At 45.8% G+C, this 25,220-nt stretch overlaps 2 protein-coding genes across 7 annotated transcripts in view; one reads left to right on the top strand and one right to left on the bottom strand.

Moving 5' to 3' along the window:
- Positions 1-4,170: 4,170 nt before the first annotated feature.
- LOC144177784 (methyltransferase HEMK2-like) lies at positions 4,171-6,867 on the top strand. Its single transcript, XM_077705355.1, has 6 exons — positions 4,171-4,502; positions 4,560-4,646; positions 4,710-4,800; positions 4,915-4,998; positions 5,713-5,857; positions 6,723-6,867. Exons 1-6 carry the CDS (start codon positions 4,378-4,380, stop codon positions 6,842-6,844), a joined length of 654 nt encoding a protein of 217 aa, XP_077561481.1. The 5' UTR covers positions 4,171-4,377; the 3' UTR covers positions 6,845-6,867.
- A 2,199-nt stretch (positions 6,868-9,066) lies between these two features.
- Positions 9,067-25,220, bottom strand: part of LOC144177808 (uncharacterized) — a 40,116-nt gene continuing 23,962 nt past the window's right edge. For 5 of the 6 annotated variants that reach the window (XM_077705389.1, XM_077705391.1, XM_077705386.1 and 2 more), the window contains 3 exons: positions 22,204-22,305; positions 16,374-16,434; positions 9,067-12,065 (listed from right to left, as the gene is read on the bottom strand). In XM_077705389.1, coding sequence (XP_077561515.1) covers positions 11,934-12,065; positions 16,374-16,434; positions 22,204-22,305 — 295 coding nt within the window. In that variant the 3' untranslated portion in view covers positions 9,067-11,933. Of the gene's footprint in view, positions 12,066-15,918; positions 16,260-16,373; positions 16,435-22,203; positions 22,306-25,220 lie in introns of those variants that run through there. The other variant, XM_077705388.1, reaches the window with a different exon arrangement.

Below are 25,220 nucleotides of genomic sequence, written 5' to 3'. Positions count from 1 at the left end.
GATTTCTAATTGTGTTTATATATTCTTTTCCGGCCTTTTTTATTTCAGTCTTTTCATTTTGTTAAGCCATTTTGCTAAATTTGTTCTTTTTATTCTCGTGCGCTCCAAATTACTTTACCCGAACTTCCCTAGCTCATTTACGCTGCTATAAGGATTAAATGTGTCAGCGCCACCAATTATGCATTTGTTTTGCCTTTGCGGGCGCGTATGCTTTCGTAGTATCTGCGAAAGATATTGTGAAATCGCCGCAGGTTTCTCGTCACAATTAAGGTGTGCAATTAAAGCCAGCAAGGTGGGTTTCAGTATACGAGGGTACATGTATAAAGAGGATTTATTTGGATGAGGCTTCAAGGTTCTGTAGTGCGCGAATTTCGGACAGCGCCAAATTAGGTGCTGGAGATTGGCGGGCGTGGGGAAGTCGTAGAAGGGACATCGATGCGGCAGAGACGGGGTGTACCATTTACGGAAGGTATCTGGGGTAAGGCTAGCAGTGGCGGAACATTTGTTTATGAAAATTTCGGCTGCTCTTGGAAGTGGGGCAGAGTGGATGAAAAGCCGGTTGGAGTGTGGGCCTTGCGGCGGTCTTTTTTTATTTTTGTAACGTAGAAGCTGTATCCCTGGCAAGAAAGCATGAAGGAGGAAACGTACGAGGGTAGAGAGAGAAAAAAGAAAAACACTCTCTACATTACGCGAACGTGTCACATAAAGTGGCACGCACGACATCACACTTCTGGTCTGGCAACCATGACAGGGACCATAGACTGGAGGAAAAAAACGCAGGCACACGAGGACACAGGATACGTTACTACGTCTATGAATCGCAACGATATAAGCCAGAGCTTGTCGATTGCAGTACACTTCATCATCTCTGCACCGCAGCGTGCGTTTTGCGTACTTCAGAAGCAGTTCGTAGAGTTCATACTCTGGATTACAGACCATGAACAGGTAATAAAAGTTACAGTGCGCCTACTTGCCGCACTTATATAAGCAGTCGGCACAATAACCGGCACACGATGCGGGGAAAGAATTTCGCGGCTAAAACCGAGGTTGTGCAAAGTGATAGCGGGGAAGGTATTCCTCCTTGTCGGGGCGTTGGCTTCTGTGCACCGCGATAAAGGCCCAGACAAAAAGCGTACTGCGCGTGGTCATTTGCCTCCGAGCAGTGGCATCGCTAAAAGGGGGTCGGGTTACCATCCCCTTCAGTAAGGGGAGGGTGGGGGCCTGGCACTTGTGCGTCTCCGTGCCACTTGTGCGGCTGGTACTGTGGGCTTCAATTAGTTCTGAGAGGGTATTGTGGAGCCCAAGATGGAGGAGGCGATCTGTGGATGTGTAGGCTGGTAGGCCTAGCGCTGACTTGTATGCTTTGCGTATGAGGATGTCGATCTTTACTCATTCTTGTGGTTTCAATGTCAGATAGGGTGCTCCGTAAGTGATGAGACTTGTAAGGATGGCTTGGAGTATGCGGCATGTGTCTGCCTCTTTGAGGCCGTGGCGGCGAGAGCATACCCTTTGTATTAGGTGTGTGAGTTGAGCCACCGTTTTCTGCAGGCGTGGGAGGAATGCTGCCCCCCATCCATCGTGGTGGTACTGCACTCGTAAGATGCGTTGTGTGGGTACTGTGGGAACCAGTGTTGCGGAGTTGCCACTTTGGAATTGGAATGTTTCCGGATTTATTCCACCTTTTCGAGATGCATGGAATGGAATGGGAATGGAATGAGGGCAACGCGTGTAGGAATGGAATGGCAGCAGAATTAAGGGCGTTTTGCCCGGAATGGAATGGGAAAGGAGTGGGGATTTTTAGACGGCCCCGTCACCATTGCTGGATCCTTCCGGCTATACTTAATTATTTAGTCTGTGGTGACGGCTCCGTCGGTATATCTCAAAGGGAGCACCGGCGACTCAAAAGAGAATGCGTACCCGGCATCTCGCGTAACTGACTCTGCGCAGTGCGTATGGAGGTGAACTTTGAGCGGCGAAGCGCGTCTGGCCAGTGGCGCCGTTAGGTCGGCTCTTCATGCTTCGGTAGGCTTTTTGAGGCATAGCTTCTCTGTACAACCGTTCGTGTTCACCGGTGGCAGACCAACATCCCTCTCAGTGGCAGGCGCTGTGTGGCCAGGCCTGCAGGCCGGGAATATCATCGAGAAGCAGGGGGATACGAACGGCGCGCATCCGAAGCCGCGGTGTTTCTCGCCGCAAGCTGACACTGCGAAATATTGGCGCTAGCAATGTAAAGCATTCGTCGCACATGAGGCAACAAAGAGTTTTCCTCGGCGTGCAATGAATAGCGTTGTAGCTCGCAAGCCGACCTGGTAGGAATCTCGCGGGAATACGGCGCCAAGCTTTCGAAAGACTGTCCGTGTATTGCAGCGGCCGGGGGGCGCCAGCAAATCAATTCCAATGCAGCAAAAAACATGTCACCATCTTCCCGTAGGGGAACCCTGGGTAGTATGTGAAGCAGCCATGCGGTCGACTCAAGTTCCCATGCCGTTGTCAGATGGAGGGGGGGGGGGGTCGCACAGAAGTGCTCGCCCCCAGAGCAGTCAATACACTCATCCAACCATCATCATCCAACTACGTTGCTCAGGCAAAGGTCCCCCTTGTGGAGCGGGGTTTTTTTGTTTAGAGCAACGGTCCTTTTTCCTGGACGTAGGATTGCCAGTGTCATTTTCTAGGTTCTGCTACCAGTCACTCTGCCGTCGTCCCTGCTCCGTGGAGCGCGGCGTGGCTCGAGAGCCATCGGTTTTGACCACTGGTCCATGTTTAGTCAGCTGGCAGGCTGATATATATGCTGCCTTGTGAGCTTGACTCGGGACTCACTGGGTTGTCAATTGCAACCTCGCTTTCTGAGGAGTAGGAGTCAGCAGACATCTCCTCAGAGCTGCTGCTCCCCTCGTCCCCCGAGGACTCGTTGCTGCACACAGCGGCTCGTTTTTCCTTGGGGGTGTCTCGCGAGCTTCGAGATAGCTCGTCCTCTGAGCCGTCGTTCGCACTCGCGCCTGCGGGGAGGGTGTGCGACTTCCTCTTTTGGCGTGGCCTCTTCCTCCTGGCCGATTTCGGTGCCTCTTCGACGGGTTGCATCATCTCAGCCAGCTCCTCCACGGCTTGATCCTGTGCTGCCGCAACAGCAGCAGGTGCCGACTGTTCTGAAGGGCTGGCTGCCAACTGCTTCTCTCGCACTGCCCGCAGGGTTTCGGAACGCCCGCCGTCCCCCTCGGACTGCATGCTCCCTGCGCCGCTAGCCTGGGTGGAACTAGAGCTATTCTGCTGGACAGGAGCTGCTGAAGTGCCGACCGCTCCCACGGGAGGCGGCGGCTACTGAGTCACCATCGCAAACGAGCGAAAGGTGCACTCCGAAACAGCGTGATCGCCAGCACACTTAGTGCAGGGCGCCTCGCACTGTTCGTGACCGAACCGATCGCAGCGCTTGCACTTGGGCGTCGTGCATGCAGCCGCGTAGTGACCAGGAAGGCCACAGCGGATGCAGAGGCGCACAACACCCTCGTACTCGCACTGCACTGTAAATCTGCCAACAGCTACCAGGTTCGGAACTGCCCTGCTCATGTCCACGCGCATCCTACGTACACCTGACCAGACGCCCGGAAATCCCGACACGCTTTCCTGGGAGCAGCTGTGGACCTGCCCAAACGACCCGAGAGCGCGGCACAAAGCCTCGTCCGGCTGGTCGTTCGGGTAGTGCAACACCCTGATTGCCTTCGCCTGAGACCCACGATAGTCGAACCGAACATCCTGCTCACGAACAGTGAGGACAGGGTTGTTCAGGAAACGCTCAACTGCACTCTTGGTTTTGAAAAAGATTTCGAACCTGCCCGCTCCAAAATCCTGCACACCCGAAAGTTCCTGCCTCGAGAACTTCTGAACGAGAATCTTTGTAAACTCCACGTTCGTCACCCCTTTCGGGAGACGAGCGTAGAACGTGAAGGGCCGAAGCCGCGCATCCTGAGCTGCCATGGCTAACGCGAAGGCACAGAGATAGCACTCCTACCTAAAACACGCGTCTGGCTAGCAAAAGACCCTCACGACTCACCCGAAATGCTGTGATCCGAGCTGAGCGCGCGCGCGTCATTTATACCGCGAAGCTACAGTGGCGCCCCCAGCGGAGTCTGCAGCGGCTATCGTCGCGTCTCTAACCCTAAGCTCAGGCTTTCTCTATGGCTCAGGGGGTTCCCCTACGGGAAGATGACGACCGAAGCTATCTCGTGATGGATTCCGGGCAGGGTGATGGAACCACTAAAACCTGCAGCTTATAAAAAAAAAAAAACGCGCTTGGAAGCAGTTTCGTCAATTTTAGGCAGTTGAGTATTCGCATGCTGCTAACACTGGTATAAACAAACATTTCACGCGATTTCACGTGTATTCATGGACACGCCAGTTCTAAGCTCCTTCACTAAAAATGAAGCGGCGAGTGTGTATGAGCCTGCCGAAGACAGTTTCCTACTAATAGACGCTTTAGAAAAAGACCTACCTGAAATCACCAGAAGAAGGTAATCGAGATCGATTGTTGTCGAAGTGCGTCCTAACGTCGTATTTTCTCGTTTCAGGCCGACGCTATGCGTGGAAGTTGGTTCCGGGTCGGGAGTTGTCAGCGCCGCTCTAGCGAAAGCGTTAGGGAGCACTTGTTACTGTTTGTAAGTGCTAATCTACTATGATTTTTGTGAATGACAATAAAGCCGTTCTCTGTTTATTTGCAGAGCTACAGACATCAACGGAAAAGCCGCGGAAATGACAAAAAGAACCTGCGAAACCAACAATGCAGACGTCGATGTTCTCGTTAACGATTTGGTAATCTGCTTTTATAACATGTCCAAATGAATCTTTTTTTATTGTCTCTTTTTTCACGAAAGCAATAAACTGTGTGGGGAAGAATTATCTTTGGCGACTAACTTTTGCACCCAGGTTGAATGCCTCGCAGACCGTCTGCGCAACCAAGTGGACCTCCTGGTTTTCAATCCACCGTACGTTGTGACGCCGTCCAAAGAGGTAATCGTTCATCTACAGTCTACGCGTAAACACTGTGGTCGGCAATGGCAGTGATCATGTGGCCGCTAGTGTTATTTACACAACTCAATGATTTCACTGTTTTTCGTAAGCTAGATCTTTCGGGAGGCTCTGTACTGATTCAAATAGAATCGAAATCTCAAGACGTGTTGCGTCAATTTTTAGGAGGCGTTGGTTGCATATTGCACAAACAAAACACCACATGCTAGGAATTTGAAAACCTGATAGCTCCATTTTTGTTTAGTTCAAGTGCTTTTCTAGCTCGAATTCAAATTGAGTTGAGTGCAACACTAGAAATTTCCTTAGTTTTTTTCTTAGTGATTAGCTCCCGTTAATTGAACTTCCACAGGTTTATTTGGCGCAAATTATGTGAAGATCAAAGTGACCGTGGTCAAAATACATAGCTTTATTCCCAAACTGAGCCCCTAATTGATCAAGTTATATTATCAACTCGAATTATTTGATGCTGAATGAATGATACTGAACTATATTGCTACCATTTACCCTGATTAACCAGCAGTTGAAATGTTAACTCATAATTTAACATTTTCTATTTAACTTTAGATTGAACTTTTTTGTTTGAAGCACAACCCATTTCATTTGAATCGTACTTATTGCAGTGTATTTAGAGTATATCCAGTGGTGTGCTGGAGCAGATGTGCTAAGCCTTCTCTCAACGTTGCGCATGTATTGCAGATCCACAGTGGTGAGCTGCTCACTCGATCCTGGGCGGGGGGCATAAAAGGCCGTGAGGTAATGGATCGGTTGGCTCCAGATGTACCTCAAATACTCAGCGACTGTGGCCTCTACTACCTCCTTGTTATCAAAGAAAATGAACCTGGTATGATTCCCACGCATACTTTTTTAAAGGGCCCATGAAGGCAAAATACTAGTTTTGTTCATTAAGAAGACCACTTTGTCCCGATGACAGTGATACCAATTTTATCGCAAACTTCGATCAAATAATTGAGATATTAAGGAGAACTAGTAGTGGTAGTAGAAAACGTTTATTTGAGCAGCTGAAGTGGGAGTGGTTCCCTAGTTCGGGAATTTATGAGATGAGCAGAGAGCCTTTGCTCTGTATGCCAGGAGTTGTTAGACGCCCAGATGGCCACTGGTCACCAGGTTCTCCCACAGCTCAGGGGTAGTGAGAAGGGACCGGAGAGGGGGTAAGGTAAGGATTGTGCTCACACTGTAATATAATACGAGGTATATTACTCGGTTGTGAACAGAACTGGCATTCGGCAGAATATTTAGTAGGAAACATACAACGCAGGCAAACTGGGTGAGCAAAAGTATTCTGCAGACCACTGGCAACCCCCTAGCCACTTTCCGCTGATTTCTCTATGACATCACAGAATCTTGTTTGCGTGACTGACAGCCACCCGCCTAGGCCACCACCACACAACATGACTGGGCCATTGCGGTCCTATCACTTGAACGCTAACATGCAGTTGATACACTGATGACTGTTTTAAGCGCTGGCCCATATTTTACATCAGTGCAGCACAAAATTTGGAACTTCAATATTTTTGCCTTTTTTTATTTAAAAAAACATTTTTTGTGGCTGTAATAGAGCTGAGTGAGTTATCAAATGCTAGTTCCTTCAAACTGAGCAAAGTTGTAATTGCCGTCGCGGCCCCTTTAAAGCACCTGCTGTATTCGGTACCTCGGTTGACGTGCACTTGGGCTTTCTTGTCTTCCAGATGACATCTGCCGGCTGATGTCGACGTACGGACTGCAAGGAGAAACTGTCATCTCCAGGCGATGTGGAGCAGAGTCACTTAGTGTGCTAAGGTTTCAAAAGTGTAAACAAGATTCACAGTAAACTGCTGTCATAAGTGTGTCCTTTCCCGTTAGTGTTTCTTTCAAGTTGAACATTTTGTGGAATAGTTTTTTGGCATGCACACAAACTGTGCAGGTTGTCTAGCCTAGGTTGGAACTGCAGGAAAATTATAAAAAAAAAAAAACGTGCTCACCTGCATTACGCATGCTGGAACATCATTCAAAATCACTCTTGTGGCACGAGTGGTAGGAAAACATCGTCGCAACCTCCAAATCTTACAGGTTCACTATTGCAAATGCCTTCCAAGTCTTGCAGTGGTTCTAGTGGACACCTCCAAAGAACTCTGTTGGTTGTGATTGAATTTCTACACCTTATGCAGAGCTTCAAAGACAGTGTCAACAGGAATACGAAACCGACTGACACAGTGCTAGTACTGAGAGGATTCGTTATCCTCACGTAATTCCTGTTGCAAGTCCCCTTTGGCAGCCTGATCGTACAACCACGTGAACTCCAGGCTAAGTTTTACCTACAGAAAGCTGAAGCTGTTTAGCAATTTCAAGTCATTTTGGAACAAGTGCCATGAACTTGCAAGGGACTTGAATGTTGCGATCGAAGAACGTCTCATTCTAGCTTTGGTATAGTGCGAATTGAAATATGATTTGATATACTGCATTCAAATATAAAATGTGACCAAAAAAAGCACATTTCTGTGGCATCGCGTAGCGGTGCAAATAAATAGAGTTTGGGGTTGTTGCAAATCGTACGACAACTGAAGACTTGTGTAGTAGCAGCTCCAAAAACAGGACCAGAGTGACTGATAATCCATCCAAGGCAGGTAAGCTGATCTCTGACCCGAGCTGCCTACTCAAATGCAAACCAATTGAAATTTACTACAATAGTTAGACATGTTCTGAATGGCGACGAAAGTGGACTAGGTGCAAATGTTTTTATGCAGATGTTGCAGAGAACAAAAAAAACAGCACCGTCTTGCAACAGGCCGGTCTGTATGCCTGCTGTAGGGTTCGAAAAAAAAGCCATCACCTAGGCCACTGCCACAGGAGGTGATAGAAAATTCATCCACACTGCCTATAGGCCCCAGAACCTATTTTCATTTGCTCTTACCTCTCAAATATTTCTGGAGAAACAAATGTCTTTTTGAAAGTGGAATAATAGCGCTAGAATGCGCTGTTTGATTGTACAGCAGTAGCTCCCTATGCCAGTCAATAGCCCGCTACGATAAATACCAAGGCTGGTACCTTGATGCCTCTTGCGGAAAAAGACGCCATTATAGCAAGCAGGAAATTTAGAACTCAACGCAGGGATCATTAGACCTGATGATGGCCTTGGCACTGGTGCTACTGCTGTGCGACGTCTTGCAGTGGTTTCTTGAAAATCTTTACTCGGCCCTCACCAGATGGCTTCAGTTGTAATGCTTGCAATATCCCCTGATGTAATGGGGGTGGGTGGCAAGGTGTGAAAGCCCATCGTTGCGACAGTTCACCATGTTCACCATGCAAAAAAAATTTGAGGAGACTGGTGTAGAACAAGAGAAGCATAATAATTAGCCCCAATGAAGGATGGAGTTGTGTTCCCTTCCAATTCTGACAGCACTAAATTCAGCAAACCCTCGTTGGTGTATTCAAAATCTGGCTAATATTCAGTGTTTCATGGTCCACTGCAGTACATTGAGAACAAATCGCCTCCACTTTTAACAAAATACTGCATATAATAAAGGCGGTTTTTCGACCTCAACACTTGTTATGAAGAGGGTTTACTGTTCTGTGGAAGCAAGCAAAAGTTGAAAAAGACATTCTATGGTGCCCCAAGGCACACTTTGGGTGCAGCTGACACTTCTTTCCCGTCATTTTAAACGCTATCAATTCACAAGCAATTTTGGAGACTGAAATAAGTTTTTGGCAACAACTCCTCCACAGTAAATTATCTGCTGCATTGAACATTTCAAAGGCTTGTTTAGGGGCTAGTTGGCAGTCTTGAATTCAAATTTAGTGTGTGCTGCGTACTTGGACGAGGAACAGGGACATTGAAAAAGAGAAACCATATGTTGGTGCGCAAACTAGCAACTGGTTTCAGTTTGTGCACCAACGCACGGTTTCTCTTTTTCACTGCCGCCCTTTCCTTGTCCAGGTACGCAGCGCACGCTAAATTTGAATTCATGAACATTTCACGCTGCAATTGTTTTACTGTAACAATCCTCTACTGTATCACATAAAATGCTAAGAACAGATCAAGCAATCACACGAGACGGAGACACCAGAAAAAGCTTTATTCCTCTTTGAAAACTGTTCCAACACAGAGCCTACCAGAGTGGCCGTGAATGTATTTTTTAATTATATTCCACAAAAGCACAATTGCATAATGTAAGGAAACAAAGGACTGTTCCAGAACCAATACCAACACGTTTTTTCCTGCCTTAACAGAGAGGGGAGGGGGAAATAACTCGCCACACAAAGCAACCGCTCGAAGCCTAGCTTTCATTTACAGCTTGCATATTGAAGAAAAGATTTACAAAACCGTAATACATATCATACAGACCACGTAGCATACACATGCCGTCTCATAACGTTGGCAGACACAGAGGGGGAAAAAGAACAAACAAAAAAGAAGTCATTTGTAAATAGTTCATAAAAATATATAGCTCTAAGGAGTACACAAAGTAATCAGCATCACCAAAACTTACAACTTAAAAATTATAACAAAGTGGCCAGATTATTTACCACTTCTGCCACTCAGTAATTCAGTCAGCTGCTGCAATAGGCATGCAAGCCTTGCACCATTCATGCAAAGCTCACTGTCCGCAATCTTCTTCACCGCATAAGGAAGGTGTGTTCACTCTAACATTTGTAAGGTGCGACACTGGCTTGTGATGGGTGTAGTATTGATAGCATCGGTCAACAAATGCTGAGTAAATAGTGTAGAGCCACCAAGTTTCACGCGGGCTGGAGATTTTTTGGCAATGCCTCTAATGACATCAAGATCCTGCTACCATAGCTCAGCGAAAAATAAAAGCTCATCACAGCCTTGTGAAGGTATTGCATGCCAAGGTCAGGACTACTGATTGTAGATGCTTCCTGTAGGCAGCTATCGTCGAACCCGGATATATCAGACAGGCCAAATATTCATTTGAGAATCCCATGGAAAGGTGTACAACCTCTGTGCATCTAATCGCAATGAACATTCGATTTATCAAACAAGCAAAGCCCCTCAAAAGGTGGTCAGCACGAACGAAAGTGTTGCTGCTTTCAAGATAACATCAAGCCAGTGAATGCACAATCTTTCCTGTGTGGGGTTTAGCAATTTTAGTAGTCTGGAGTGTTTGACACCCGGTAATTGTAAAAATAAGCACTCCCTCCACCTGTGTAAAAAGAACAACTTTGCTTTACCTCAAACGAGAGGTTCTCTTGTCACTGGATTTGCTGCAATATTCTCCAATCATGTCTGGCATTCACCTTAGACTGCTAGTTTCTTAATGCATGGAACCTCCCACAAAAAGTACACTCAATGCTTTTCCGAACTCTTTCTCTTATTATGTAATGGTTCTACCCGACCAGGTTCAGAGCACGACTTTCTTTAATCACACTGCACACGGTAGATGCAAACAGTTGACAGCATTTCCCAGCTAGACTTGACACTTTTCCGCTTCCCTTACGCCATCAAAAGTACGCTAGCAGCGTTGATGCAGTGTGCCTTTGCAGCCCACTGCCTTTCATGTCAGCGAAATGTCGCATGTAGGACTATCGATACATCTACCTATTTTCACATCATATTCAAATTTGATATATCCGGGTTCGATTGTACTACAAAACCAGGAATGGTCATGCTTCAGACAATGTGGCACCAACATTTAAAGCATTACAAGTTTCGTTCAAACACTTCCTTCTCTTTAAAACATGTGCGGGTGTCAATCACAGAATCACAATCCTTTACAGTAAAGTCCAGTGCATGTTGCCCAGAAGGTTCAGATCAGACCCGCTTCCCTTTCAAGCGCTCCGCACACATGCAAGGCACCCAAGCACATGAACCTCTCTAGTAACCCATACACGAACACTTAGATTACAAGACAAGGAAAGACGTGGGCCCCCAGTGCAATAAGGGCGGGGAAGATGAACAGTGTCTTAAGTTCCAGTCAATCAAAGCAGCTCATCGCTTTTAACTTGACTGAGTGTTGAATCCTTAGCTTCCTTTTTTCCCATGGTAACCACTCAGAAACTCTCTAGACCTGCTCATGCACGTTTAAAAATGCAAGTTATGACCGTTCATGGTATGCAAAACCACAATCGGAGTGCTCATACTTTTCCATTTCAGTGCATTACAATGCAGTGCCCACTATTGTTTTGCACGTCGAGCTGTCTTACAAGTTTCAGTAAGGAACAGTTGTGATCAGGATGGCTGCTTGTTGTTACACAACAAGTTGTGTTTCTTTAGCCTGGTTGCTACGCTACGCGGGTTCAAAAAGCCAGGCCATGCAACTAGCTCACAAGGGTACGGACTGAGGCGTGTTGATATCCTTCCAAATGACTACAAAGGGAACAGCATTTACCTTTCATTCTATGCTTAGTTTGTCATCACATTGTTCTGTTCCGAACGTTCTGTGAAACTTGAACCTTTTCATACACCACCTTTCTAATTTGGCGCATGGCTGTCAAACGTAATGCCTTCAGGAACCGACGAGAGATATGAATCTACGCATCTCTGCACCTGCAACTAAAATCTTTTCTAAGCAAACGATGACCGTACCATGGCTTGCCTTCAACCACAAGTGAAAATAAAAGCAACAAGTGCGCAGGCAATGTATATACCCCACTCTTTTCCCAGAAAAACGTTGCCAGTTGGTTGACTGCTCTGCATTAGACTGCAGCATTCCTTTAACTAGATGTTTTTCAAGGTCATGATTCTCTTGCTGGGATGCTGAAAGCTCTAGCTTTGACAGCACTGCGCCGAACTAGTTAAACACGGGGCAACTTTCGCTCCACTACGTTCAGCTCCAAAGGCTGGATAGTTGCGGGCACTCGGGCGGAAGAAAAAGGTGAACTCTGGAAGGAACAGGAAGGAGAACACACAGTTCACCGCAGATACCCACCCTGCTACCATACTGCGTACCCTACCCTTCCCTTTAGGACAGTGGCTTCTTTTCCTCGGAGATGGGGCTCGTCGTGGGTGTTGCAGACACAGACGTGTTGCTGGGATGGCTGTTCAGTGCGTCCTCAAAGCTGTTGACGCTGCTGCTTCGAGAGGACACCTTCGACTGGAAGCAGATAGGGTGTGTTTTTTTTCCAGGAGGATAAAAAGAAAGAAATGTGGGGGCATGGGGTAAAGGGAGAGGGGAAAGCCAGTTTAGGGGAAAAAAATAAACCACACCTTTCACACTGTGTAGCTTTACAATCACAGTTTACATGGAACATGGTTTGCCGTGAAATAAAAAGAGCAACTCCAAGGCACCTAAGAACTTTAACGAGTTTTCAATATGAAAGCATTGACGTTCAACCGCTGCATTTTTCGCACCACTATGTACACCCAGCAACAAAATACACCCGGCGAAATACACCCGGCACCATGTGACATTGCATTTCTGGTGCTGAGACACCAATGTGTGCATGCCCATCCTACCATGCTCGCTACTCGGTGATTTCCATCACTTCAAGCGGCGAAGCTGATCACATTCAGCATTTGGCACTAGGGGTCACTTTTTTTGTTTTGGTGTGCTCATTCTTAACAACCAACTGCATATTTTTGGCAATAAATACAAAGACGCCATGGAATATATGTGGCCCAAGTTTGATACCGAAACAAACAAGACATGTTATTTGTCAGATCGGGGCAGAAGGAGCAGCCCACAAATTTACCCTTGCTGTCCACCGCTGAAGCATGTATGGTCCGACTAGACATGTTGAGCAAAGTGGCCCCTGGCGCAAAACGCTGAATGTGATCCGCTTTGTCGCTTGAAATGAAGGAAAGGACAGGGTAGCAAGTGTCGGACGTTCACGCGCACATCGATGTCTCGACAGCAGAAGTGCAGCGTCAGATGGTGCGGCGATGCATTTTGCCACGTGCTCGTGTGGCAACCTGACAGTGAAAGTTGTCCATTCTCGCGTGTCCCAGCCTATTTTGCCACAGAGTGTACTCCCTATGTCAAAATTTTCTAGGCCAATCCTAAGCCTTCTCGACCACAAAGAATTCAGATTCAGCTTTACCTTTAGATGTGACAAAAATATTTTAAGGCAGTAAGAAAGAAAGGAGTTTTCTCTAGCTTTCCTGCATGAAAACTTTCAGCCTCACTCAGGACATAAGCATGTACATTGATTTTTTCGCGTCCTGCATGTTTCTAGCTTGGCTCACAAAATTTCGACAGACTCCAGCTTGGCCCACAAAATTTCGACAAAGACTGTACATTCTGCACAGACCCTACCACACTGATGCACACCACCTGAATGAGCACCTAAATATGGTCCTCCCAGTCCTCACTAATATCATTCCTCCTCTCCTAATTGGGATAAGGAATTACAGCCTCTGCAGCATACAGTAATAATGCTATGTCACCTGCTCCTCAAAAGTGTAAGGAGAAGCGACACAGACGCCAGTGTTTTTGTTCTATGGGCCCCTTGATGCATTCAAATTAAAACTCAATCCTTCATGTGTTATGAGGAAAAAATTTCTGCACAGAGACCAAATTTGCTGTTGTGCCGATTCTTATTTACGACTAACCCTCAGGTTGTACGCGGCGTGCATTATTTCTTTTGGAGAAATCCGCAAGGTCGAGCAAGTTTGAGAGAAAAATTTGACATCCGCCTGAAATGCAGCTGCACGGCTACAAAGGTTGAGCTGATATACATGTCTCAGAAAGCTGCATAGCTTTCTTCTGTAGCCATACGGCTGAATTTCAGGTGAACAACAAACTTTCCTCAGATAATTTCTTCTTGCAAAGCATTTACAGCTACAGTATGACTAGAGTCCAACCATTTGGCACAGAAAAAATGGCAATTTAGTGAGCTATTCTTGTCACACAAGTCCATGTAACTGAAAGTATAAGGGAATGCCATTTATGAAGACTGGAGACACACCTTGAAAAGTGTGCTAAAGACTGCAGCACGGTGGCTCCATTACCCACAGGTGATGGTATAATTGGGTGGTTGGTTTATTTGAATGGAGATGAGAGAGCATTAGTTGGCCTGTTGATTGAATGTGCGGAAGTCAGCTTTTGTAGTGCCAAAACAGCTCCTATACTACCAATGACTGGCACGTTTATGGTATTAATAAATGTTAACGAAAACCAGACCAATAAAACGAAGCACGCACTGCTAGGGAATGCCTGGGTGGACAGTGCAGCAGACTTTGCAACCTTGTTGCTATGCTGTCATTCTTTATATTGTGCATGCAACTTGGCTGAATAGCAGATTGTGAATGTGGCCCTTCTAAATTAGATTCCAGATAAGGGGGATGCATTGCAACGTAGTGTGGGCCCACTAGCATTTCATGCGCCATGTCGTGCAGTACTCAGAGTTCTTTGGCAAAGACAGCAAAGCAAGCTCCTCCAGTTCTGTGCAAGTAGGCTGTTTTGTTTTCATTGCATAGTAGACTACCACTACGATGAATGCAACTGAAGAAGTAGTGTTCCAATCCATTGCATTTTTGGTTGTATAAACTGCTATATCTAACTAATTGAATGGCCCTACAGTGAAGAGTGCTGACAAGTGTGCTTTCGTTGTTACGTTACCAATCTTAAATGCACGGAGAAACTTAAAGCTGTATACGTGCCACTGCAAGGGGCATTTTATTAATTTGCGATATGAAATTCTGTGGTAGTCTCGTGATTGTCATCTGTTCTTCTGTTGTGCCAAAGTTTCTGTCACGTCGTTATGGTTGCAGTAGCTTCAGCTGGTGGTGGTTTTAGCTGCAGCAAGCACCTCCCTTTTTGCTCGCCGCAAGGCATTTTTGCGCTCACTCGCACCTTCTTTCTAGACTTACTTCTGTGGATGACTGTTTCACAGCTGTTGCTGAGGTATATGCTTCAGACTCCATCGCAGCAGAGATGACACAGATACAGAAACGTGCCCAGTGGTGCAGCTCTGTCCACTCATTACAACCATTGTGATCCTTTTACCATTTCATCGTTTTCTTCTCTTTCACTTTGACCACAGGCTTGGCCAATTGCCACAGCTAGCCCTACATATATGCTATTAGCATAAACATGCTTTGCTACTTTGTAATTTACAGGCTCAAATTATTCCTGCGGGCCTCACTACATGTCTGTAATAGACATAGCCAACGACGCCTTCTCTAGGTTTACCTTTGGTTAGCTCGAGCCAAGGATGGCTGTAGAGTAGGAAATGCAGACCGGACTTGCATGTCGTACGCCCGGAGTTTAAAACCCAGCCCTGAATTTGCCCAATTTTTAAAACTCCTGTCCTCTTTGCACCTCAGCCATTTTCGCAACCATCACTCAGGCCCGCCAAATGCTAGATTTTTGCGCAATGCAACTTTCAGTCCTTTCGCATTATAGCTAATTGGTCACCTGCAATGAAAAGGTTTGAAAGGGATGGAATTTGCGTTACCATTACGAGCCCTTTATAACTGCCTTTGCGAGGTTTAAGGAAAATCTTGGGCATAGGTTTCCCCAAGATCACAAAATGGAGCATTCTTTAACTGTTTCGTTACTCCGCCTATTCAAAATTTTTCAGTCTGAATGATAAGTTGGAAGCCCCGTTTCACAGCATTAAAGCTAAAGCACTTGCACGGCTTTATCAATGTGTCACTGCAGACAAAAGTTTACAAGACAGGTAGTGAAAGCCCAGAATTAAATTAATATTCATTTTCGAGTTGGCTGGTAGCAAGGTATCTCAGTGCACACGTAAATCCTTTCCCCCAGATGAAGGGTTTATGCACACAAGAACACATTGGCCATCAGGCTAATGCTAATTCAACTACTGATTTCAACTACCCATCGCACATCTCATAATCTTTCATCCACATCCAGGAAGTTGCTTATCTAAGCTTAGAGGAGCTGAGAATGGTAGAGACGTTCCTAGCATGCATCTTCGCACACAGCTGAGCCCTAGGCACATGCACAACTCAGAAGGATTTTCAAACACAGGACAAGCAAAACACGGGTGAAGGCTTTATTAACAAAGCAAAAAGAAAAAGAAGAGACGAGGGAAGTAAACCGGGCAGCAGACACAGAAAAAAAAAACGTGATCTCAGCCTCGGCAAAATACAAAACGCGTGGCTGCCACGCCTGCGAAGTCATTCAGCCACGGTACAAGGTCTGCGAATGTTTTGTAGGAACTCAGGTGGACTAAACACTGCCAAATCATAAGTACACACACAAGCAGCGGGCTGCAGGCGCTTTTAAGCTACTGAATGGGCGACAGCTAGACTTCAAGAACGGTGGGCCCCGAGCTTCCTACGAAAACAAGCTACATGCTTTGGCTCAAGAGATCGACTCCTGCAAGGAAAGAAAGCACAAGAGCAGCATTACACCTAGCTGGGAAAAAAACGCAGGGCACAGGCACAAGCGTTACACAGCGCAGTGCGACCTTGGCGCCGGATTTGCACCTACCTTCACGTTGGTGTAGACCGATCCAACTTTCTCCTCGACTGACTTGAACGCAGTGGAATTTCTGCGAGGATAAGAAAGCACCGCACAAAATTACTCCGCGATTCGTTGGGGAAAATGTCACGAAATTGCACTTCACTGCAACCGAGACATTTTAAAAGAGGCAACATTCTACATAATATACTTACGGGCAACATCTTAAACTGTACATAATGAAAGCAAGGCAGCAAATTTGCACGGAAAGAGCAGACACCAACTTCTCCCGTTTAATGTGCTATAATCACGGTAACATCAGCTTGTTAATGCTCAGATCGTAGGAGACATTTTACAAATACCTACTGCAATAAAATCCAGTTTATTATCGACCTCTGTTAATTTCACTCCTCATTCAACTTGGTCGAAACGTACTAGCAAGAATCCACCCACTGCCACGAAAGTAGATCCGATTTTTCTGTTCTAAAAACAAGTGCTGAGCAAAAATTTCCACATACATCTGTTGCATTTACACTTTAATGGTTTCTTATCTTTGTTTTGGCAAAATGCTTAGGCAACCTCAGACAATATAATTTCACCCTTCACCATTTGCAACGTCATAAATCGAGTTATAAAAAAAAATGTATGAGACTGCAACAACCCCTTTTCATGCTTATGGCATTTTCAGGGTTAATAAGCAACTGCTGCTGCAGCAAGTGTTATGCCAGCATTCAATCTCACCCTTCATTATTTGCAACGTCATTAACTGTGTTAATTTCATCACAAGTTTTACTATGTAATGCTTCTTCCATTCATGGAGCCCTTCACTTCAATGCAATGCTGAAACAAAGGATATTGGTGCTCTCGTGGCATGGCAGTAATATTTCAAGACCAAGACACAAAGGAACCCTATAGCCTATTCCTAGCAATAAACACATTTACGTTCTTTCGTTATGCCGCATTGAAGTAACTTGAGATTTTGTAGCACCGCAAGGGTCGAATGTAGAAGTAAACTAGAGTACACAGTTGCAATTAAATTGTCTCCTTTCTGGTAAATTCAGTGCAGCCCATTAACCTTCATACATCATTCTAAAGAAACCTATTTTGTTGCTCATACAACATTCAGATTTTCATTTCTCTACAATTGCTGCCACATACAGCATGCTCCATAACATGTGTCCTCTGCAGGTCCCAACCCTGGTGGCCTCTCTGATTTCTACTCTGTACCGCAGCCTTGCAGCAACAATGCCCCACCCCTGCCCTGGCTTCACAGACTTCCAAAACGCCCCAATATTTGCATGCAACAGTCCTTAAACTTCAGTTAACCTTCCACTAAGAGGACCTCATTAGAAAAAGCTCACAAATGCTCCGCAGTCAAGGACAGTCTCCTTTAAAAATTCTGCGTCCTCTCATTCTTTTCAACCTCGTGGTCAAGGGAGCGACGGTGTTCACCTGGCATACACACTAGAGAATCGCTTGTCTGAAATTGTGAGGGGTGAGACTGCCTAACAGCCCTGATGCTGTACGATACCCAACACCATCACCACCAGCCCGATGATGTCTGCTGCAGGACAAAGGCCTGTCTTGCTCTCCCAGTCTTACAACCACTCCAATTCTGCACCAATTCCCCCTTAATCTTACCCCCGAAATTTTGTGTCCACGCGTTTTATTGCCAGTGCAGATCCACTAGATTGTGCGTGTTCTACATGAGCCTGCTCCCAAATGCTACTTGTCCAAGTCTGTAGATTCCAAGTATGACTACGGTGGTTGGATGCTGTGTTCCAGAGTGGGAACAGGCTGGAGTGGTTCAGGGCAACTAACACAGTAGGAACAGTGGCCCTCAAAGAAGTCAAATACGCTTTTCAGCACAGCTCTGAATTATACAATGAAACACTTTATGGTACACCATAAAATTCCGAGCAAGCGCCCCCCTGTAGTCAAGGGCACCGGCAAAATGGGGAGGGGGGCGCTATCCCAGAGACTGAAATTCAAGACGGCGGCGACAAAGATCTCCCGCCAGGGAAAAAGAAAAAGAAAAACAATACACATGCCCCTAAGATTTTGCCAAAGAAGGCTGGTCACTGCCTTCGAAACCATCAAAAGACTCCTCTGAGTCAGACCCAAAGAAAAGTCCCCAGAATGCCACTTGAAGTTCGCCCCGGTCTCCTGGTGCCCTGGCTCCAACATCTGCCAGTAAACAATGCAAGTCGCCTTCCTCCGCCATTCAGTGCACTGGTTATGCCACAGCCACTGACAGACTGTGCCACAGTACTCAGGTACAGCTACAGGCCTCAGCAACTAATTCGAACACATGCTGCCACGAAAAGACACCGACACCGCCAAGAGAAAAACAAGAAATGGCATGTAGAGATCGGGCTATTGGGCAGCTAACCATGGCTGGATTGAATTGGATTATAGACTAGCCGTGGCATACCCGTGTTGCCTGGGAGCAATTTCCCAGAATGGCGCGAAAATTTGAAATTAGCAGAGGATTTAGAGGGGACCCTTGCACAGGTAAGCGCTTCTTCAGAATTTTATGGTACGCACTTATGCGTGAACAGGCTTTGTCTAACCACCCCATTATTGTTGCGTTAACATATTTCAACTGGGCTTGAAGGGGAGCAAGCCCACTTTATGACCTGGTTGACCCTCCTCTATATTTCTGCCGCCCTTGACCTTCAGTTCCTGCTGGCCGAGCGATAGGGTGGCTGGATCGCTCCCGACAAGCCAACTGTGACAAAGACTGTTTAAGCTTGACAGACTCAAGTCGAGTGCGCACGCAAGACTGAAGCGTTCTCTGCTGGCACATCACAAAAACAAAAGGCCCCTTCATTTAAGAAGATGGGAATCCTCAGAAAAAAGGTGAGCAAAAACCCAAAGAAATGCGTCAACCTGGCAAAAGAGCTAGGTGTAGCCCTGTCCAACATGGCTGGGAAGTGGGACGTCTTGAGGAATGCCCAGCACTTCAGTTTAAATGTGAAGGTAGTGAAGACTACAACACGTCAGCAAACGACAACGTTGCGGCCGTCAAGTTCAGGACCCCTGAAGACAGTAGAAGCAAATTCCCTTGAATCTGACAGCGACGGTGGAGACAACCGGTGTGAAAACCGTCTTCGATAGCGGACGGCCCCAATGCTGTGATGTACCGCACTACACTGCAAGTGCTGGTTGCGCGAGTGATAAGTTGTTGCACGGTTTTTATGCATTGCAAACAAGGTTTTGTAGTGACACTAAGAGCAAAAAAGGGACACATTACGGACCTCTTCAACCGAAACAGTTGCAGCTAGATACTGAAATTTCTGCTCGCTCACATGTTCAAATTGGCTTATTTAGGATCACACCAATTTGGGACGAGACGAATATTTTGCATGCTCCCAGGGAATTTAAATAATCAAGATTCTCCTGTAGTTGGTCTTCCAAAAACTGAAAACAGTACTCAACATTAGAGAACTTTCGTATTCCGCATGCTCTGTGTCTTCTCTGCTTACTGTGTTGACCAGGACACGACTACGCTTGCACGCACGGGCATGGCGAGGGCCAGCCTGTGGAACTTATCCACCCTACCAGAATGAATGTGCAAATGCCCAGATCGGGTCCTGGTAAGCACCGTAAGCACGGAAGACATGGAGCAGACGGAATGCTAGAACTCTACTGCTAAAGGAACCACTGAATGTTCAGGGATAGCAGCAGTGGTTGGGAGACATTTGCTATTGTCCCAAAAACGAGTCGTCCGGCCTCTACTTAAAGAGTTGTAAATGTACCGAGATGACACTAAGCATTGACGACTTACCACTACTGCCAAAACGTTGGATTTCGATGCCACTTCGTGGCTGGTTTCCTGTCTAAGAGTTCTGGCCAGTAACCTCAGTGCAGGCTATTTTTCTTTGCTTTTCACAAACTCAACAACCCTTCGCAAATGTTTACCAGTATTGGGAAACTGCACTTATTACCAAATGAAAGCTGTTGGTGGGGTTGGTGACCAGCATGATTGTTGCCCTGGCGAAACATTTAACCACAGGGTCGACGAAAAGAGGGTGACACACACTGCCACAACAGCAACACGATCGACGCTAACGAAACAAGGAGAGGGACAAAAATGATGCAGACACAGGGAGGCGATGTCCTCGTGCGACAGCACTGTTCTGCTTCCTGCACTAGAAGCCACCATGCAGTGACGCCTGATCTATGGCAGTACTTGCACTGAACACCTTGATTATCTGGCTGTCTTGCTCCTAAAGCTGGTCTCCACAACCTTCACTTGGTTACAGCAAAGTGCACTATGAGCTGTGGCAAGAATGCCTGTTAGTGTTCTCGACAGAGTAGAGTGTTTCGTATGACTGACGATGCAGCTAGCTATAAACCGACTCCAAACCTCCGAACAAGTATCACGTACACTGTATTCAACATAACACAAAACTCGTAGAAATCTAAATACCACTGCTCCATTAAAAACAAACCCAAAAGCAATTTTTTCCCCCTCCAGTCAATGCCTCCCTTTTGGACAACATGCTGATACAGCCACTTGCAGGCAACAGTAGGAATCAGCCGTATGAAATAGCTGTATGACTGTCTCAGGCTTTGTTTATATACATTTAAAGGTATGGTGTGAGGGTTGCCTTCTGAACACCAGTGTGAATTGCTCATTCTCTCCTATCTTTTGCCAGAAAGACTAACGTTAAAGAACCAGCCGGCTGCTTCTGATTACAATAATTAAAAACCTTTTAATTAAGTGGTTCAGATGCATCCTTCGCCAAGATTATGCAGCACGTGAGGTTCTAAGCAATCGACTCCCAAGCATTTTGTAAATGCATTTTGTAGTAATGAAGTTATTGTATATTTGCACTCCACATATTCTCTCCTAACGGTGGCAAATAGTGCAGCACTGGACTGGGATGGCGATCAACCTGTCCATGCACACGCCAGCAAACAACTTTAGGTTTAAACCCTTGATCTTCTAGGATGCCTCGATGTGTGGGCTCCTTACCACTTGTAAGTCTGAAGCACATTGTGGCAGTGACATCTGCTGCATGCACCATAAAGTTCTTGTATAAATATGCTGGGTGATGTGCGGACGTAAAACCTCTGTTGTGCGGGGTGTTGGAACTGCATTTGGCTACAAAAATGTTTTGCTAGCAAGTTCAACAGATTGAATCCCCTCCATAATTCAGGCATTCGTAGCAAAGTGTAGTGTATAAACGTAGACACATTTTCGCTATTCCAAAGATGAGAGTCCAATTCACTCCAGCCGTACATGCCACAACTCACTGCCTGGTGGGACACGACGACAAAATTCTCTTTGTTGGCTTTGCAGCCACTAACCGCAAGGCGATGTTCGTGTGTCCTCATCCAGAACAGTAGTTTAAAAGCGACGAAGAATCCGTGATCACAAAATGCGTTGGTTTGCACTGTTTAATAAGACATTCAAATGGCCTCAAAAGAACCTCTGCTCCATGGCGAGTAATGCGAAGAGTGATGGTGCCAATTCAAAACCAAAGGAAAGAACTGAATTTTGAAGAGAACCCCCTGAGCCTGCCACAGATGCCACTGCTCACGTAGCCCAACAACTGTGCTATTTCCTTTTGCTACGTGCAAAAGGTGTTCCAAAACCCCTTAAGACTATCATTCAAAAGGCATTCACAACCCTACCCCAACACTTCACGAACAACACTGAAGCTAAGGACTTCGTGTGAAAATAGGAAAATTTGTGCCGCACCTGAAGAATGTGACCTCCTAACCTTTATTAAAAGTGGCAGCTCAGAACATTCAGTGCCAGTAAGTGGGAAAAAGAACCCCCCACACAAACACAAGAACTGGGACAAGCAGGCAGGCAGCACGGAAGAGTGAGAAAGGAGTGCATTACTTCATCTCCCCCAGCTTCTTGGACACACTGGCGCCCAGGGTTCCCAGGGCAGTGGTGGTCTTCTCCCCGGCATTCTTCAACGTGGAGCTAGTCTTCTGGTATCTGAGCACGAGAACGAGAGAGAAAAATAATTAGGGGCTTCTCCTGCGCTATTTCATATTCAGTTATGCAGTATCTTTCATTAGAGGCATGGTGTATTAACACAGTTCTGAGAATACACCCTAACATGCACAGGGAGCCCCATTTCGCATGCTGCATGCAAAACAATCACCGGAAACACTTGTGTTTTGAAGAGGTCATGAAGACATCACGCAGCTTTGCTGTATGTTTCAATTATGATGCAACATGATGGCAGCGCGGTAATGCCTGTGGACACCGCTTGCCAGAATGAAACCCTTCGCAAAAATAAAGTTACACCTACAGGAAAGGGGATATCAATACAGGGAAGAACTGCACGGGGAATCTTTATTTGTGCCACTAGTGAAAGCAGGCATCAAACATCTGTCATGTTGCTAGGCGTAACATCCTCTAGCTCTAGGCGGCCTGGCCAGGAAACCTGAACACTATGAAAAACTACCACCATAGGCGTGTCCCTCCGTGTTTGTGCACGAGGTGTAAGCTAAGCCTTGTTTGCAAGTGCATAATTTGCCCTAAAAAAGGTCTCTGATAAGAGCCTCGAAATTCCGATAAGGAAAGCTTCCGAAATGCATGGCGGCCGTTCCTTATGCTCACATCCTTTTCCCACCCTTGCAAATGGGTGCCCGAAGGCTCAAATTTTTCCGAATGCAGGGGCAAATATAAGCTGCCTGAAATCCCCTGCGCATTCCTGCAAAGTGTGCGCAAACAATCGACAAAAACACAATCCACCAGTTCAGCAAATAAAAAAATGCAGCGCCTATCCCAAACGGACCCAAGCATGCAAGTTAGGAACTACAGCTACTCAGACTCACAATAAAAACATGACCCGCAAGAGAAAGTAACAGTGCTGTATTGATGTGTGCGAGATTACTCATGCAGCGCTCAATAGAACACATTAATGCTGCTTCCCTGAACGAATGTACAGGAGCAAGACTTGATTTGCCAGATCAGATTCAAATACATCATAATTAGCCCAGCAAGGTGATTTTTGCACAAAAATGCATTTTTAAACACTTTCGATTGTGGTGATTACTACAAAAACAAAAAGCTACGAGTCGGTCACCCCAATCAACCACCTCTCCTGGCTCGTGATGCCAGTGGCTGTGCCAATTTTAGTGCAGGCCCATTTTATAGTTTGTTCCTGCCTGTCTGACAAAAAACGGTGCAGAATGGACATCTGCACCTTCCTGAAATAGCCAGCAATGGGTCACATATTCACCACACATTTGCACAATTTCATAGTTTCGAGGGTACCAACTAAAAGTTAAGCGAGACTCTTTCCTTGCTAAACTTTTTTTGGGTTACTTAATCAGACATGTTTCCCAGTATTATCAGGTTCAAAAAATTGGTGGTTGACAGCAAAAGACTATTCTGAGCTTGGACCCCAACTGTTTTGACCTCGCTGAAAGAGCTGAGTCACATGAAAGAAGGTAAAGTATCTGAACAACCAGGGGAAAAAGAAAGTACATGTGAATCTGGTTGATTTGAACCCGCTCAATTTGAACTCATGCCGTGCTCTGGTAAATGCTGTATTTTAATGGGCCATAACACTCAAGAATTCGAACGTGGCTGCCGCTGACCATGCTCTAGACAGCGGCCGAATTCACGCAGCAGCACATCCAACCCTGACGCCCACATACTGATACTATACTCTAACACTTAATTCAATGTGCAGTTAGTGAGAAGCTATGTAATTGAGTATGTCAAGCATGACGATGTGATGAGATCTTATGGAGTGCCAAGAGTGGCCGCCAACATTGGGGCTACAAATATCTACACTCCACTTGTTAAAGAGGCCATGAAGACAAAATACAACTGTTCAATTTGAAAATGCTAGCCTTCGGCAACTCTATCGGCTCCATTACAGCCACAAAAGATTTTTATTAACCGAACAATAAAAAAGTTATAAAATTTCCAAATTTCCAGCTAAAGTGATGTATTACGGGCCGGAATGATGTAATATATAACAGCACTAAAAGCATAGTCATCAGTGTGTAGACTGTACATAGTCCCATTGAAGTGAAACGATCAAATGAAGCTAGAGGCCCCACTACAATCACTAATACCCCTGTCACACGGCAGATGTAATGTCATTTAGAGCTAATGTCATTCGCCCTAAACATCATTATTTCAGTGCTACACGAGAATACGAAATGACATTTGAGGCGAATGACATTCATCGCTAACTGAGGTTCGGGAGCTCATTGAGCAGCCTAATGGCCTCGACAGAACGGCCTCGACAGCAGTGGCGCATCACTGGAGAAGACAGTTTCTAAACAACCCAAAGACTGTTTCTAAAAACTGTTAGTAAATTTATATTTTTCCCCTTTATGTTGTTTTTCAAATAAAGAAAGATAAACAAGTACTAACAAAAAAGAAAACATGATCCAGTGCGCATGCTACCCTAATACGGATTTTTTGTGGACTTGTCTCAGCTTGCAATGTCTACTGATGTCACCTAACCTGGTGATTTTCTAATTTTTTTTTATTTTAAAAAATAACCCTTTGTTGTCTTTTAAAAAGATTGTATCTATGAAAACATTCTAGATGCACTTGAAATATAATTTTGTGGTTTTGCGAGCTCACTAATCGTCATCGCAATCACTATCAAATGACATTTGTTTCACCGCGTAGACCCACACAGCCAAACTGAATCTCATTAACAGCTGTCATTCACTTTGAATGACATTAGATTTGCCATGTTACAGGAGTATAAGTCATGTTTCCTGGCGGTGGCTTAGGTCGTTGGCTGCCGATCGCACAAACGTGATTCTGTGACATCGTAGAGAAGTCGCCAGAAAGTGACTGCGTAGCCGTCACTGCTTCAAAAGAGTTCAATAAGAATGGTATCGTTACAACAAAGCAGCCCTTTTAATACA

The sequence above is a fragment of the Haemaphysalis longicornis genome, unplaced genomic scaffold (assembly GCF_048455015.1).
Source record: "Haemaphysalis longicornis isolate Haplotype H1 unplaced genomic scaffold, Haemaphysalis longicornis Haplotype H1 scaffold_31, whole genome shotgun sequence".
Classification (NCBI taxonomy): Eukaryota; Metazoa; Arthropoda; class Arachnida; order Ixodida; family Ixodidae; genus Haemaphysalis; species Haemaphysalis longicornis.
The sequence above is the reverse complement of the archived record's forward strand: the minus strand, read 5'-3'. Positions and strand labels throughout refer to the sequence as shown.

What these genes read in the sequence shown, in the direction of transcription:
- LOC144177784 (XM_077705355.1), top strand. Translation starts at nt 4,378, where the DNA reads ATGGACACGCCAGTTCTAAGCTCCTTCACTAAAAATGAAGCGGCGAGT. An exon ending in GGGAGCACTTGTTACTGTTT is followed by an intron (nt 4,647 to 4,709) that starts GTAAGTGCTAAT and finishes GTTTATTTGCAG; the next exon opens with AGCTACAGACATCAACGGAA. An exon ending in TATCAAAGAAAATGAACCTG is followed by an intron (nt 5,858 to 6,722) that starts GTATGATTCCCA and finishes CTTGTCTTCCAG; the next exon opens with ATGACATCTGCCGGCTGATG.